A 13,313-nucleotide genomic window follows, 5' to 3' on the forward strand; every position below is an offset into this window, starting at 1 on the left:
GATCAGACTGATCCAGAACCAGTGAGGAGAGGAGATAGATGCTCATGGGCTCATCTCATCCATCTCTTGATGAAACTACACCAGAAGACCAAGAGGGGGCAGTGGAGGGACCCTATCCCCTGCTTCAAATTCCGTGACCTTCAGGTGACTCCCTGTGGCTGTGCCACTCTACTCAGGCCACTCCCAAATCTTTCTCTCAAGGCTTCACTTCTCTAAGTACAGGGAGATTGATTTATCTATTTAACCTTATGCTCCCATTTCTTCATCCTATGTTCTTACCTTGATCTCTTGAGATTGTTTTTGATCTTACAATCTATAGCCACAAGTATCTGACCAAAACAAAACAAAAACAGACAACAGCAACAAAACAAAAAACCTCATTCTCACTGACAACCTTGCGATGTTTGCTAATTCCTCAAACCCCCTCTCTTTCTCCTGATTTCTCTCACAGGATGCAATTCTGGATCTTTTCCTACTTCTCTGAGCAGTGTAGCATACCACCCCCTTTTCATCTCTCCCCAGATGTGGTCTTCTTCAAGGGTCAACGATCAGTTCTTCACGTCAGGAATTTGGGGACTCAGTCACTCATAACTAATTTCTGGGTTTCTACTAAGCTAGGGGTTGGAAACATGAAGAAGAATAAGACATCATCCCTGACCACAATGGGATGAGAGTCTCCTGGTAACAAGGTGACAGAGGGTAGTGAGACCAGCAGGTACAGCTCAATTGGATGACCGTTATGACAGAAGGTAGGCGACGTTTTAGAATCCAGCAACAACAGGCGTCCTCCAGATAGGGAATGAGAGCACTGAACGATTAGCCACATAAGCTACGGGCAGAGAGAACATCATGGAATAATCTGTCCTGCTTTGTGCATATTCAAAATTTTCCAAAGTCAAAGAATAAGTAACTTGCAAGAGCTCATTTTTGAGCGAACTGCTTAGCGCACCCCAAGTCCTACTTTTCTAGGTTTTCAAAACACCACCAACTACCTTCGCCACCACCACTTTTGGATCATCGTTTGGGTCATCAGAGAACACCTAGTCCAGTTGCAAGTCACTGCAGACGGCCCAGAGGCTCATCCCTCACTCAGGAGCCCAAGGCACTTTCAAAGAATCTATTTTGGAGAAAAGAATCACAATTCTATCCAACTAATGAATTCACTGAAAACAAAAAGCATGAACAGGGAATTAAAATTCTATAAAACAGAAAAGGCTAAATTGACATTCTGACAATTGGATTAAAGATCAGAAAACATGTTCACAGGGAGTGTTAAGTTTGAGAGTCAAGGTAAGTTTCCTAAGCATCAAGTCTCCCCACATTCCTGCATTCTCTCCCTTATTATGCATGAACATCCATCTAAAATCCAAGGGATCTAACCGAGGGTCTTGTGCATATTAGACACAGTTGAGCTACATCCCTAGGCTCCACCCCACTCTTCTAAAAGTTTCTTTTACTCAATCTGAAACTACTTATAACTTGAGGAAATTTAACTTACCTAGTCTCTGTACTGAAGCCTAGCTTTAACTATAAATTATACAACACACCAAGTTTTCCCAAAGAGAGCATTCCTGCATAGGAAGCAAAGGAAGGTCAAGAGGCATTAAGAATATTACATGCACATCAGAGTACCTCCTGAGAGCCCTCCAAATCCATCCTCTTATCCGTCTTAACCATGGCCTGAATCAGCTGGCCTTTTTCAATTTTTATAAAAGCAAACAGCTATGTCTTTTGCTCATTATTTGTTCACCTATGGTGATAAGAATGTGTCCAATATATCACTTCAATCATTTGGGTGTAGCACTTTATCTACTAAACTACTGATGCCCATTTAGGTGAGTGCTCATTAAAAGCTATGACAATTAGCACTGCTCAAACAATTCTATGCTTGCCATCTGGTAAGTGCCCGGGAAGGCTCTGGAAGGCACTCACCTGAGTAGACTGAACTGCGTGGCTCAAGACTTCCATTCAATGCATATTTCAGGTGAAAGGTGAAGGTGAATGTGAAGGAAGGGGTCACATCTGGAAGGCTGGTGTTGGGGCATCTGGCAAATTACCTGTACTGTTGCTTATCCTCACCTTCTGAGGTGGAAACAGCAGCCAGGCCTGCTGATGCTACAGACACTTTCCCCTGGACTGCCTCGAACTTCCTAAGTTAGGTGTGTTTTCTCGTCTACAAAGAACATCAACTTCTCTCTCTCTTTAAAAAAAAAATTTATTTATTTTATGTATATGAGTGCTCTATCTGCATGTGCAACTTTATGAGGGCATCAGATCCCACTATAGATGGTTGTGAGCCACCATGTGGTTGCCAGAATAGAACACTCTGGACCTTTGGAAGAGCAGCTGGTGCTCTTAACGGCTGTGCCATCTTTCCAACCCCGGACATCAACTTCTCTTATAGGACACCCATATCACCAACACTAGGGGCAACTGGCCAAGCGTGGTGGCCCATGCCTTTAATCTTAGCACTTGGGAGGCAGAGAGTATAAGATTAAGTTCCAGGCCAGCAAGGCTACATAGTGAGACCCTGTCTCAAAACAAAACTAGAAGCAGTGACAGACTGACCTAGGTCCCCATCCACTCCCATGAGTCCCATCTGCCTCCTCCTTCCCAAGATCACTGTACTCCCCCACATCCACCTACCCTTTGACACTGAGCTCCACGCAGACAGCAGTCTTACACAGACTGGCTAATTAGTCCCCACATTACGTAAGATCTAGTCCCTGTGGCAATCCTTTTATACATGATGCAGTTACTGACTCTGTCTGAATCTTGACTGACACAATTCCCACATGTTCCTGTGGTTTCACTAAGGAACCTTCTGGAATCCCACAGCTATTGTGAACAGGGCTTCTCAAAGAAAAATAAAGTACGGTATGAAACACTTTTATGGCCAGATTTTCTTAGGTTGAACGAAGACCACTATGCATATGTGTTTAATTGTAGAACTTCACCAAGTCTTTAGTATGTTGCTTTGCAATATGAAACTCAAAAAGATTGATAGTGTTTAATGTTTCCCCAAATCACTGACAATACATCTGGGTTTGTTGTCATCTGTTTGGGGGGGTTTTGACACAGGGTCTCCTAAATTGACCAGGGACCCACTGTGTAAGCCAATCCTCCCACCTCAGTCCAAGGACTAGAATTATAGGCGTGAAGCAATATGCCTTGCAATAATTGTATTTTTATGGAGCATTTTTCAGAGACTAATTTTATTGAAAGTCCCTTTGATGTTTTTGGAGATGCTGGTATAACAGGTACTGCAAACTGCCCCTCAATATCCATTCTTAAAACCTGCTATTTTTAGCTTAGTACAAGGACTCCCAGTGAAGACTTTCTCAGCCCTTCCTGCATGTAGGTGTGGGATACAGACAGAAGTGAGACACATAGCTTCCAAAATGTGCCTGAAAGGGAAGGAACAGGCTGCCCTTTTCTCTATCATGCTGCCTAGCATGAGGTGTGGATGATGTCATGCTATAAGGAACAACAAAGCTATAAACCAACATGAACCCATAGATCCGAGCCGATATTTCAATCTTTGGCAAGCTATTACATACATGAAAAAAGAATGGATCCTATCTCGATTAGACCATAGCTATTAGATGCCTGGTATCCATGAGCAAGTCCGTGTTCAACTTAATACAGCTAACCTAGAGGATAATGTCCCCATTCCTCAGCCTGGTTCTCCAGGTCCTCTACACTACAGCTCTGTGGCCAAACCTCACTGTACAGACACTGAAAGAATCCAAGGAGGGAGGATATCCTGTCTTCTGTGCCTGATCCTTTTAGAGGGAGGCAGGCCCTTCTGGATTAGGACATCAGAAGCAGGTGGGCAGATCACGGACAGGGCAGAGGCTTCAGAATACCAGGCAGGGCTGAGTTCATTTCTGCTGACATGCTCCTTGAAGGATAGGAAACCAGACACAGCTCCTATTACTCTTATCCCAGCCTAGCACACCTTAAATGTCTGTCTCTCTGGCACTCTATAAGACTCTGAAAGGCTGGAGAGGGGGACTTTTGCTTGATTTTTTTTTTTTTCTACATCCCAACATAGCTCAGTGCCTAGGACAAGAGAGGAAGGGTAATGAAACCAAAACAAATGGAACAATACAGCTTTATTAGGAACAAGCATGTCTTGTAAACAGCTAATTGATGAATCAGTGAGAATTATCCTAGGAGTGGTAAAAAAAAAAAAAAAAAAAAAAAAAAAAACCATTGTGGCTATATAAGAAAAGTGCCTCCCTCGGAGGAAGTTCATTCTTAATTATTTAGGAGTGAGATTTAAACATCATGGCAATTGATTTTCAAATAGTTCAGGGAGTATATTTAAATCCATATGAAATCAATGCCATTTACAATGCCTGCAAAACTCGGGCCAGTGCAGCTGATTAGGGAACAATTTGAACACAAAGAATGTCTTACTTTGTATTACAGAGTCAATGCAATTCCAACTAAAAAAAAAAGAAGAACCCAGCTAGTCATTTAATAAATAATGACAAAATAATTCTAAAGTTGGGCAGGCGAGATGGCCCAGTGGGTAAAAGTGCTTGGACCAGAACCTCTGAAACTATGAACGAAAGCCAACCTTAGTTAAGCTGTTTGTGTCAAATATTTCACTCCAGTGATGAGAAGTAACTAATAACTCAGGGACTGGATGAAAGAGCTTTTCAAATTATTTTTCACGTGATTTCAACCATGAGACACACCAGAGAATGCAGAAGACTCAAGCCATGAAGAGATGAAGAACCTGTGTCTGGTGTGTGCTGGGAGCCACCCCTACCCCACTAGTACTACAGCTTTCCATCTGAGCTCAGGTAGCCCTTGTCCAAGTTCACCAGAATTCACCTGCTCAACCCTCCAACACCTGCCTCCTTAGGCAAACGAGAGGACTCCATCCTCATACAGGATTTACGTGCTTCTTATCCGCCTCGTACACTGGAGACTCTCCTCCTCTTCCTACGAGGCTCTTCCTCCCCACTCTCCTCTTTCTCTTTCACTGTGACTCTGATGTTTTTGAGGGTTGTGCCCACCTCTCACTTTTCTCATGAAATGGATTTGCACTGCATGATTTCCTAGCCGAAGTTTCTGGCACACATTATTTCATGTTATAGTGGAATTGACTATGTAAGGCTGAAGCCAATATGACAAAATGTCAACAGATGGAGACGCTATGTCAAGGATAAACAAGTTCTTTCATTTTTTTCCCTGAGGTTTAACCGATCTGACTACAAATCAGGGCAACAAATGAAACAGTAGAAATTCACACACACACACACACACACACACACACACACACACACACACACACACGTCTGTCTGTCTGTCCATCTGTCAATCCATCCATCCATCCATCCATCCATCCATCTTTGACTTTGCAAAACCACAATTAAGAGAAGGGACCATACCTAATGTGGAACAGGGAACTACTATGATTTGAGGTCATCTTTCTATAAAAGTATTCTGAATTGGGGACCAACTTCTATCTGGAATTTGTATATGATTTGAGGTCATCTTTCTATAAAAGTATTCTGAATTGGGGACCAACTTCTATCTATAATTTGTAGAAGTGGCAAGAAAAGTGATTTTGCAAAAATGGAAATCCTTAAGGGAAAATATTTAAGGCCAGAAAAACTTTACACGGAGTACTCCCTACCTATCCCAGGCTCAGAATTCACACTGTGCTCTCAATTTCACCAAACATCCTCACTCTATCAACAAAAACGTAGTCTGGCAGCATGGACGATCAACAAGACGTGACCTTATAAAAGAGCATCATCACAGGCCTTTCCCTTCTAACTCACTTTCCTTCCAGCTTTGCCTCCTCCCAGCTTTTGAACCACACCGTGGGCCTGCCATCACAGGGACCTACAGGTCCTGCCTAGCCTTTCCTACAAAGACAACTTGGGGGAGGATTTCACACGGTCACCGAAGGAACCAATGTGGTGGTCTGAATTGTGTACATTCAGCCAGTCTGGTCAGTCAGTAAATATTGGCGGAGCCTAACTTGGCAGCACAGTGCCCAGCGCTGAGCTCATGCAAAGGCAAACATGCTCCTTCCTATTCAAGGGAACCCGGACTAACAAATAATTGGGCTAGCCGCTTGTGTACCTCGGGGAAGCTAATGGGACTGTGGATGTACACATCGGTCTGAACTCTGCCATCCCATTGCTCTAAGGTCAGCCTAGGGGCTCTAGGTGAGGGCCTCCCAAGCTGGTGTTTTAGAAACTCTTGAGGTAGACAAGACATAGGCAGTCCCAGACTAGGGATATAAGCAATGGCAGAGCACTTACTTAGCCTTTGTGAAAGCCTGGGTTCAATTCCAGGTTCCATAGAAATAAACAAAGCTCATAGGATAGGTTGTCCCATCTATATAGGGCTGCCTCTATCTCTCAACTCTTCTGCTTAAATGTGAAATAACCTTACCCCCTGTGTACTGGATGTCACAGTCCACACAGCACAGTCCACATCCTCCTAAAACTGACTTGCAAGCTGAAAACCTCATCTCAAAATATTTAAAGTAGAGAAAAATAACAATCTTGAACCCAATGTCTTATAAGTTAGAAATTAGGCTCTTCCCTCTATTGTGAAGTCAAGTACTTCCTCTTGAGGTTTCCTGTACTGGACAGTGAGTAGCATCTTCTTACAACTCCTTTAGGCCGAAGGGTGGGCAGAGTTGTCTAACATCCCCTGAGACTTGTACATTGGTTTTGATCTCTTCCCTCAGCTCCTCCCCATCAGTACGTACTTCTGTGCTCTAGCTTCAGCCAGGAGGTAAAAGGGATTTCTATCTCAGAGATTCAGGAAAGAGCCAGATATAGTGGCTCATATCTGTAATCCCAGGACTCAAGAGGCCAAGGTAGGAGTCTGAGGCCAACCTAGGCTATATGGTGAGTTCCAGGTCATCCTGGGTTAGAGTGAGAGATCCTGCCTCAAAATAACAAAAAGGAAAAAACAGTAATAAAGGCAAGAAGCAGGAACACTGTTGGTCCCAACAACACAGCACTTGTATATAATCACTTTTTAACATGCCACTAAATCCCAGAGATAGAAGAAACTGCAAAGAGTGTTTGGCCCAGTTCCTGTCCAGCCCATATCAATTGTCTTTGGGTCTTACGTATTTTGATGTAATCTTACATTGCCCTAGATGAGAACACAACCAAAACAAGAGGCAGAGACAGAATGGAGAGTTCTGAATCGGGGAGAAGATAATCCTGGCAGTTTCGAGGCAGCCATATGTCAGCCTACGGCTGAATTCCAATGCACTAATTTTACACAGGAGGAAAAACCTTCTAGTCACAGGCCACTCACACTCACTCTGGTGTACGTCACAGCTCTAAATGTCTATTTTTCTCTTGTGTGGACTGCTGGGGAGGATCAGAGGCATGCTCCTTGAACCCCACAGTACCGGTCCTAAGACCCAGCAGGCATACAGTAAGTGGCAGACATTGTAGCCACCACCCTTACTTTTCTCTCTGTAGATCTTCAAGAGAAGAAACTAAATTCACAACAGATGGCCACAAACTTTCAGCCTGAAAACCACAAAGCAGGTGAATCACCAACAGCTCAGGAACGTGTCTGCCAACGTGGCATTAATCAATAACCACAACTGTATTCTAATCAACCACTGACAGGTGATGGAAAACACAGAGAAAGGGCAGTGGCAGAGTTAACCCTCCTCTGTGACTTTCCGATCGCCTAGGAGAATGGACTTCCCCTTTCCGACCCCGTGAGTGGGTCATTCTTAGGACTACTGTCCATTTCCAGAACTTCCCATTTCTGCAAGGAGTCAGATGAGCTGGGCAGCACTCCAAGTTACGACTTACTTGGGCACCAGACCTAGCCCTAATCTCACAATACCTTTCCACCCGCTCTGCTTGTATTTCCATGACTGGACAGGGAATCTACAAAGTTTAAAATGAGAACTAGAGTGCGTGGGTTATTTTTTTTTTTTTCAATAGGTTGTTATGTAGCCCTTGAACTCTGAATTTTGGTCATGCAACACCATACCTGGCTGTAGGTGTGACTGATAGCAAATATTCCCATTTGACAGATACATGGCGGCATTCAGACACACCAAGAGGTGTTTGCATAATGTGGGCAGTGGCTGGAGGCTAAGAGAGAACAGGTGACTCATTTGTTAGCGTGAAGGAACACCTTGCAAAGCTCACCAGGTGATACGCCCTGCAACCATCTCGCTTCCCTTCTGAACCATCCCAAGGCAAACAGGTACACAGCCCTGGAAATGCCCCCAAAATAACAGCAGTGGAAAGAAAGAAATGGTCTAAAGTAGGCAGATTCACACGATACCAGCCAGGAACTGAGGGGTTAAAACTCCATCAGCTTCTACTACTCTGGGGCAGCAGTTCCTGCCTCCAGCAGGGGACATCCCAAGTGTGGGGTTACCTTTTTCCTTAACTAAGCAGAAAAAAAAGGAAATGTTACTAGAAACCCAAAGAACAAATTTAAAATCAGGCCCTAAATCATAGACTTGAACATAACGAGAAAAGCAATATTCTGGCAGCCAACCTCTTCTACCCAGCATGCCAAGTTATCATCTGGGACTGGTTTCAATAGCAGCTTTGTAGCCCAGATGGCCAGCACTACCACCCTACAGCTAGTTCTCAGCTCCAGATAAAGACTCTGTGTGTATATGTGCAAGCCTTACCTTGAACCTGAAGCCCTTGCTCTTCGTGTCCTTTGTAGGCTAAACAACCCTAAGTTTCAAGCAATGAGCCAGGAACCCAGAAGAAATAACCACGTCTCTACTTTCCCCTCTGATTTTTTTTTCTGACAGATGCCCAAAGAAGCATTCCAAACATTTAAGCTTATGTTTAAAAGTGCGAACGAATTACTCTCTTCTTTCCATTCATCAGAGGATTGCTGATCCCCATCCTAATAAAGCACTCCTGTTCTGCCAGGGATCCACCCCTCCCTCATATGCCTTCTGCCATGTGATGGTTGGTTCCTAAGTGTCCACTTCACTAGATTTCTGATCACCTTAGAAACACACCCCTGGGTGCATCCGCCAGGGTGTTTCTGCGAAGGTTTGACTGAGGAGGGAAGCCCCACTCTGAATGGGGGCAGCATCATTCCATGAGCAGGAGTCCTGGGCTGAAGGAAAAGGAAAAGGGTGAGGAAGCAAGCTGGGTGCCAGCATTCGTCTTCCTTCGCTTCCTGTCCATGTGATAGCATCCACCACCTCACGCTAGCAGCGCCTTGTCTTTCCTGTCCTGATGGACTGGATCTCCTTAAAGCGCAAGCCAAACCCCTCCTTCCTTAAGAGGCTCTTGTCTGGAATTTTGTCAGAGAAGCTACAAAAGTAACTAACTTACCCTCTTACATCCACGGCCAGACAGACAAACCACAGCTACGGACTCTCTCCTCCTGATCCTGTTCTCCACATACATCCGTAAGGTATGTATGCTCTTACACACTGACTTGTACATATGCCATAAGTAACCCATATTGGGTGAGAGGACACGTGAAATGTGCACTGCCTGGGCAGTGGTTGGAGTGGATTAGCTCCTAAAAATGCAAGCTGAGGACAGAGGCAGGAAAGACATGGGCAAGTGATCAGACTGCGGACCAGAGTGAGACAAATGAGCCCCGCTCTGATTTGGGTACAGCAGAAGTATCTACTTGACTACTTCTGGTAATGCAGGCTGAGGAACTTGCCTGGGTGGCCCAATATTAATCAGGAACATATGGCAGCTGGGACTCAGGAGAGTAGACAAGATCCTAGTTAAAACAAAGAGACACAATTCTGGGCACTGTGAATCCTGCAGCCTGCGGGACAAAGTGGGTTTCACTCACCTCTCTAAACTGTCCTTCCTCAACCTCCATACACATGGGCACATTGGTGCTCTTTCCTCTGTCCTGGTGCTGAGGTTTGTGACCCAGCCTATCTCAGCAGCCTTCATTCACTCGTCTGCTACTTCTAAGAGATAGGCTATATGACTTTAGTTTACACAAGAACTACCAGCCTATTTCACAGGATGAGAGGAGCCGTTTATAGGGCTGGACTAGATGAAAGGAAGAGAGATGGATAGGATGTGTTTCTCGCCACAACTAAACCAAGTTCTTTTTTTTTTTTTTTTTTTTTTTTTTTTGGTTTTTCGAGACAGGGTTTCTCTGTGTAGCTTTGCGCCTTTCCTGGAACTCACTTTGTAGTCCAGGCTGGCCTCGAACTCACAGAGATCCGCCTGGCTCTGCCTCCCGAGTGCTGGGATTAAAGGCGTGCGCCACCACCGCCCGGCTAAACCAAGTTCTTAATGCTCACCCAGGTGCACACATCTTCCCCTCCCCAGATCCCTAGGGAAGTGATGAGGCAACGTAAGGGGGCAAAGGTTCAGGCAGCAGAATATGCTAGAAAGATATCTGGTTAGAGTCAAGTAGATCCTGGCAGTTAATTACAAAAAATGTAAACATCCTTGGATCCTTGGTGCCTTTCCCCATGAACAAAGTATAAATAATCAGCAAATTACAGAGTAGTTAGAATTAAATCAAACAGGATTACAGTAAAATGCCTGTACAAATGTCACAGTATTAGTGACAGCTCTGTCTCTTCACATTAACCTTAGTCTGAAAACCATCTTCTCTCTCTCTCTCTCTCTCTCTCTCTCTCTCTCTCTCTCTCTCTCTCTCTCTCTCTCTCTCTCTCTCACACACACACACACACACACACACACACACACACAGAGAGAGAGAGAGAGAGAGAGAGAGAGAGAGAGAGAGAGAGAGAGAGAGAGAGAGAGAGCAGAAAACTAGTCACCAGCTGTGAATGGAAACCCATGCAAGGTCTTTGGGGGCTTTTATGAATTGATCAATACTAATGACCAACTGATGGATACCAATAACTGATCAGTGGTAGTGAATGATCAACAATCTATTTTTTCAGCTCTACCTGTGATTATTGTGGGGTTTTCTTTTCCTCCTTTCCCTAGACTCTATCACCAGACAGCTAGCATTATGCAGTGAGGGGTCACCAATGTGTCCTTTCCGATTCTTACACTTAGGTGATTTTTAAACTTGCCTCTATTTACCTTTGCAGGAAGAGGTACACCACAGTAAATACAGTTAGCTAAAAAGATTTTTTTTTGTCTAACATTAAGGGTTTTGCTTTAAAAAAAAAACAGTATTTTTCCAACTATGTATGTATAGGAGTCCTAAATATATGAGTCAAGCAATATGTGAGATGGACATTAAGAAAAAGGTACAGAGGGGGTTCAATACTATTTCAGGAAACTCTGGCTTCAACTCTGGCTTCCTTTGGTTCGAACGTGCTGGTTGTGATGTAAATATAATTCCACATGGCAGGTCAGAGTCAAAAAAGTTTGGAAGTCAATAGAATAAGGCAACGAAGCAGCAGACGGGATTCAGAGTTCTCCTTCCCACAAGCCCTGCTATTAAGAATGGGGCTTTCGCCTTAAGGGACCATATGCCTGTTTGCTGGCTCAGAATCCTTGACCATAGTTAAGCCATTCTGACCTAGAAGCCACCAGCTTCCATCACATCTGGATCCCTTTCACATAATCCTAACCTGCCTCCCATCCATACCTTCAGGGTAGGAAGACTAGTTTCTGGAAGTAGGAACTTCCAGAAAGAAAACGCTTCCTTCCCTCACAAACACTAACTCCTCACTCTAGCAACTCCAAGGAGAAAGCTAGGAGGACGCATCTGGGCGTTCCTCTTCTTCAAATACGAAGCAGAACAGCAGCTCCGGGATGTCGATGCCCCTGGCAGAGCCTACAGCCGTGTCGTTCACTTGCACACTCCCCCCCACCCCGGAACCGCCCACTGTTGCAACGCACACCCCCCCCCCCGCAGTGGGTGGTTAGGGTAAAGACGGGGTGACATAACCAGTTAGTCCTCCTAGAAAGACAGCTTGCCAGAGAAGGCTTCTCCAACCCCATCCCCGAATGCTCCCACGTTAATTCCTCAAAATTAAGCCTTCGGAGAAAGTGAACTTAGCGGCTGGGAAAGTTACCTCGCTGGGAGCAACCACAAGCAAGGGCGGGCATAGAGCATAGGGTCTTTTTGGACCCGCGTGGGAGGCGACGTACGCGGGGGGTGGGGAGTGGGGGTGGGTTCCCTCCTTTCGGTATCTAAAAGAACCTTCCAGCCGAACAGGAAAACAGAGAAAACAAAAGCCAACGTGCCCGCGGCCACAAACCAATCCTCCCGCACTGAAGCGGAGCAAGCTAGAGAGCGAAGAGGCACCGGAGCGGAGCTGAGAGCCGCGGCGGGACGGAGAGGGGGGGCGGAACAAAGCCCCAGGGATCCCTCGGTTCTCGTCTGGGGACACAGTGCCCCCGTTGCCCCGGGACCCCCGAGCGGGGTGGGATGCAGGTGTGTGGGTGCGAGTGCGCACGCAACGGGTCCCTCCCCCGCGCCCTCCGAAACCTAGCGGGCGATGTGCCCGCCCCCAACCATCTCTCCATCCCTAAGCGGCTCTCACCCGAGCGGGGATCGAAGGTGACTACGAACACAGCCACCACCTGGTCCTCCTCCACGTCGCCCAGCTCCAGACGCCCGGGCTGCAGCAGCACTTCGGGGGGTGCTGGCTCGTCGGGTTCCCGCCTTCGGGGCGCATCCGCGGCCGCTTGGCCGCTCCCACCGCCGCCCCGGGCCCATCCTCCCGTCTGCAGCGCGGGGTCCTGCGGCACAGAGACCGCGGGGCCCTCGGCCCAGCGCAGCAGCGGCGCCGCGTCTCCCTGCTCCACCATGGCGAGGCGAGGCGGAGCCGAGGCGCGAGGGGCGGGGCGGGCTGCGGGCACTCCCCTCCGGGCCTGCCCGCCCCGCCGCTCTGCGCCGTGCCGCCACTCTCTTGGTGCCCGCCGAGCTTGGCCACACCTGCCCCTGCCCCTGCCCCTGTCCCGGCCGAGGCGCGGCGCCCGGAAGCTCCGGAAAGTGGCCCGCTCGGGGTCGGCGCCCCAGGGCCTGGTCTGGGCTTCAGCTCTGCATCTCTGCATGCCGGTGCTCTTGACCCAGAGTGTGGGATGCAGGGCGCACATCCCTTAGTCTGTCCACCTGCGCGTGGGTTGAAGCGCCTTCCCACCTAGGATTCCACTGTGAATTGTACGTCACCATTATTTTTAAGGACCAGCGCACATAAATTATATAATCCCGAGAGCTTGGTGAAAGCTGCCTCGAGGTCAGGAAGTGAAGCAGAGGCAGGGCTGACTTCCCAGGTGTTTCAGATATACACATGAATCAGGATTGAAAGGACTGGAGGGTGGCTGATTGGGATGGTAATGGGAATTTATTTCCCTTTTTATATGCAATTTGAAGATATTAAGCTGGTGGATTAT

At 46.6% G+C, this 13,313-nt stretch overlaps 1 protein-coding gene across 1 annotated transcript in view; it reads right to left on the minus strand.

Moving 5' to 3' along the window:
- Dennd11 (DENN domain containing 11) overlaps positions 1 to 12,751 on the minus strand; it is a 35,581-nt gene extending 22,830 nt beyond the window's left edge. The window contains exon 1 of the mRNA XM_052719574.1: positions 12,461 to 12,751. Within this exon, the coding sequence (XP_052575534.1) occupies positions 12,461 to 12,728 (268 nt within the window). The 5' untranslated portion in view covers positions 12,729 to 12,751. The remainder of the gene's footprint in view (positions 1 to 12,460) is intronic.
- Between the last annotated feature and the right edge of the window lie 562 nt (positions 12,752 to 13,313).

Source organism: Peromyscus californicus, unplaced genomic scaffold (genome assembly GCF_007827085.1).
Source record: "Peromyscus californicus insignis strain IS unplaced genomic scaffold, ASM782708v3 Scaffold_6__1_contigs__length_162567912, whole genome shotgun sequence".
NCBI classification, from domain to species: Eukaryota; Metazoa; Chordata; class Mammalia; order Rodentia; family Cricetidae; genus Peromyscus; species Peromyscus californicus.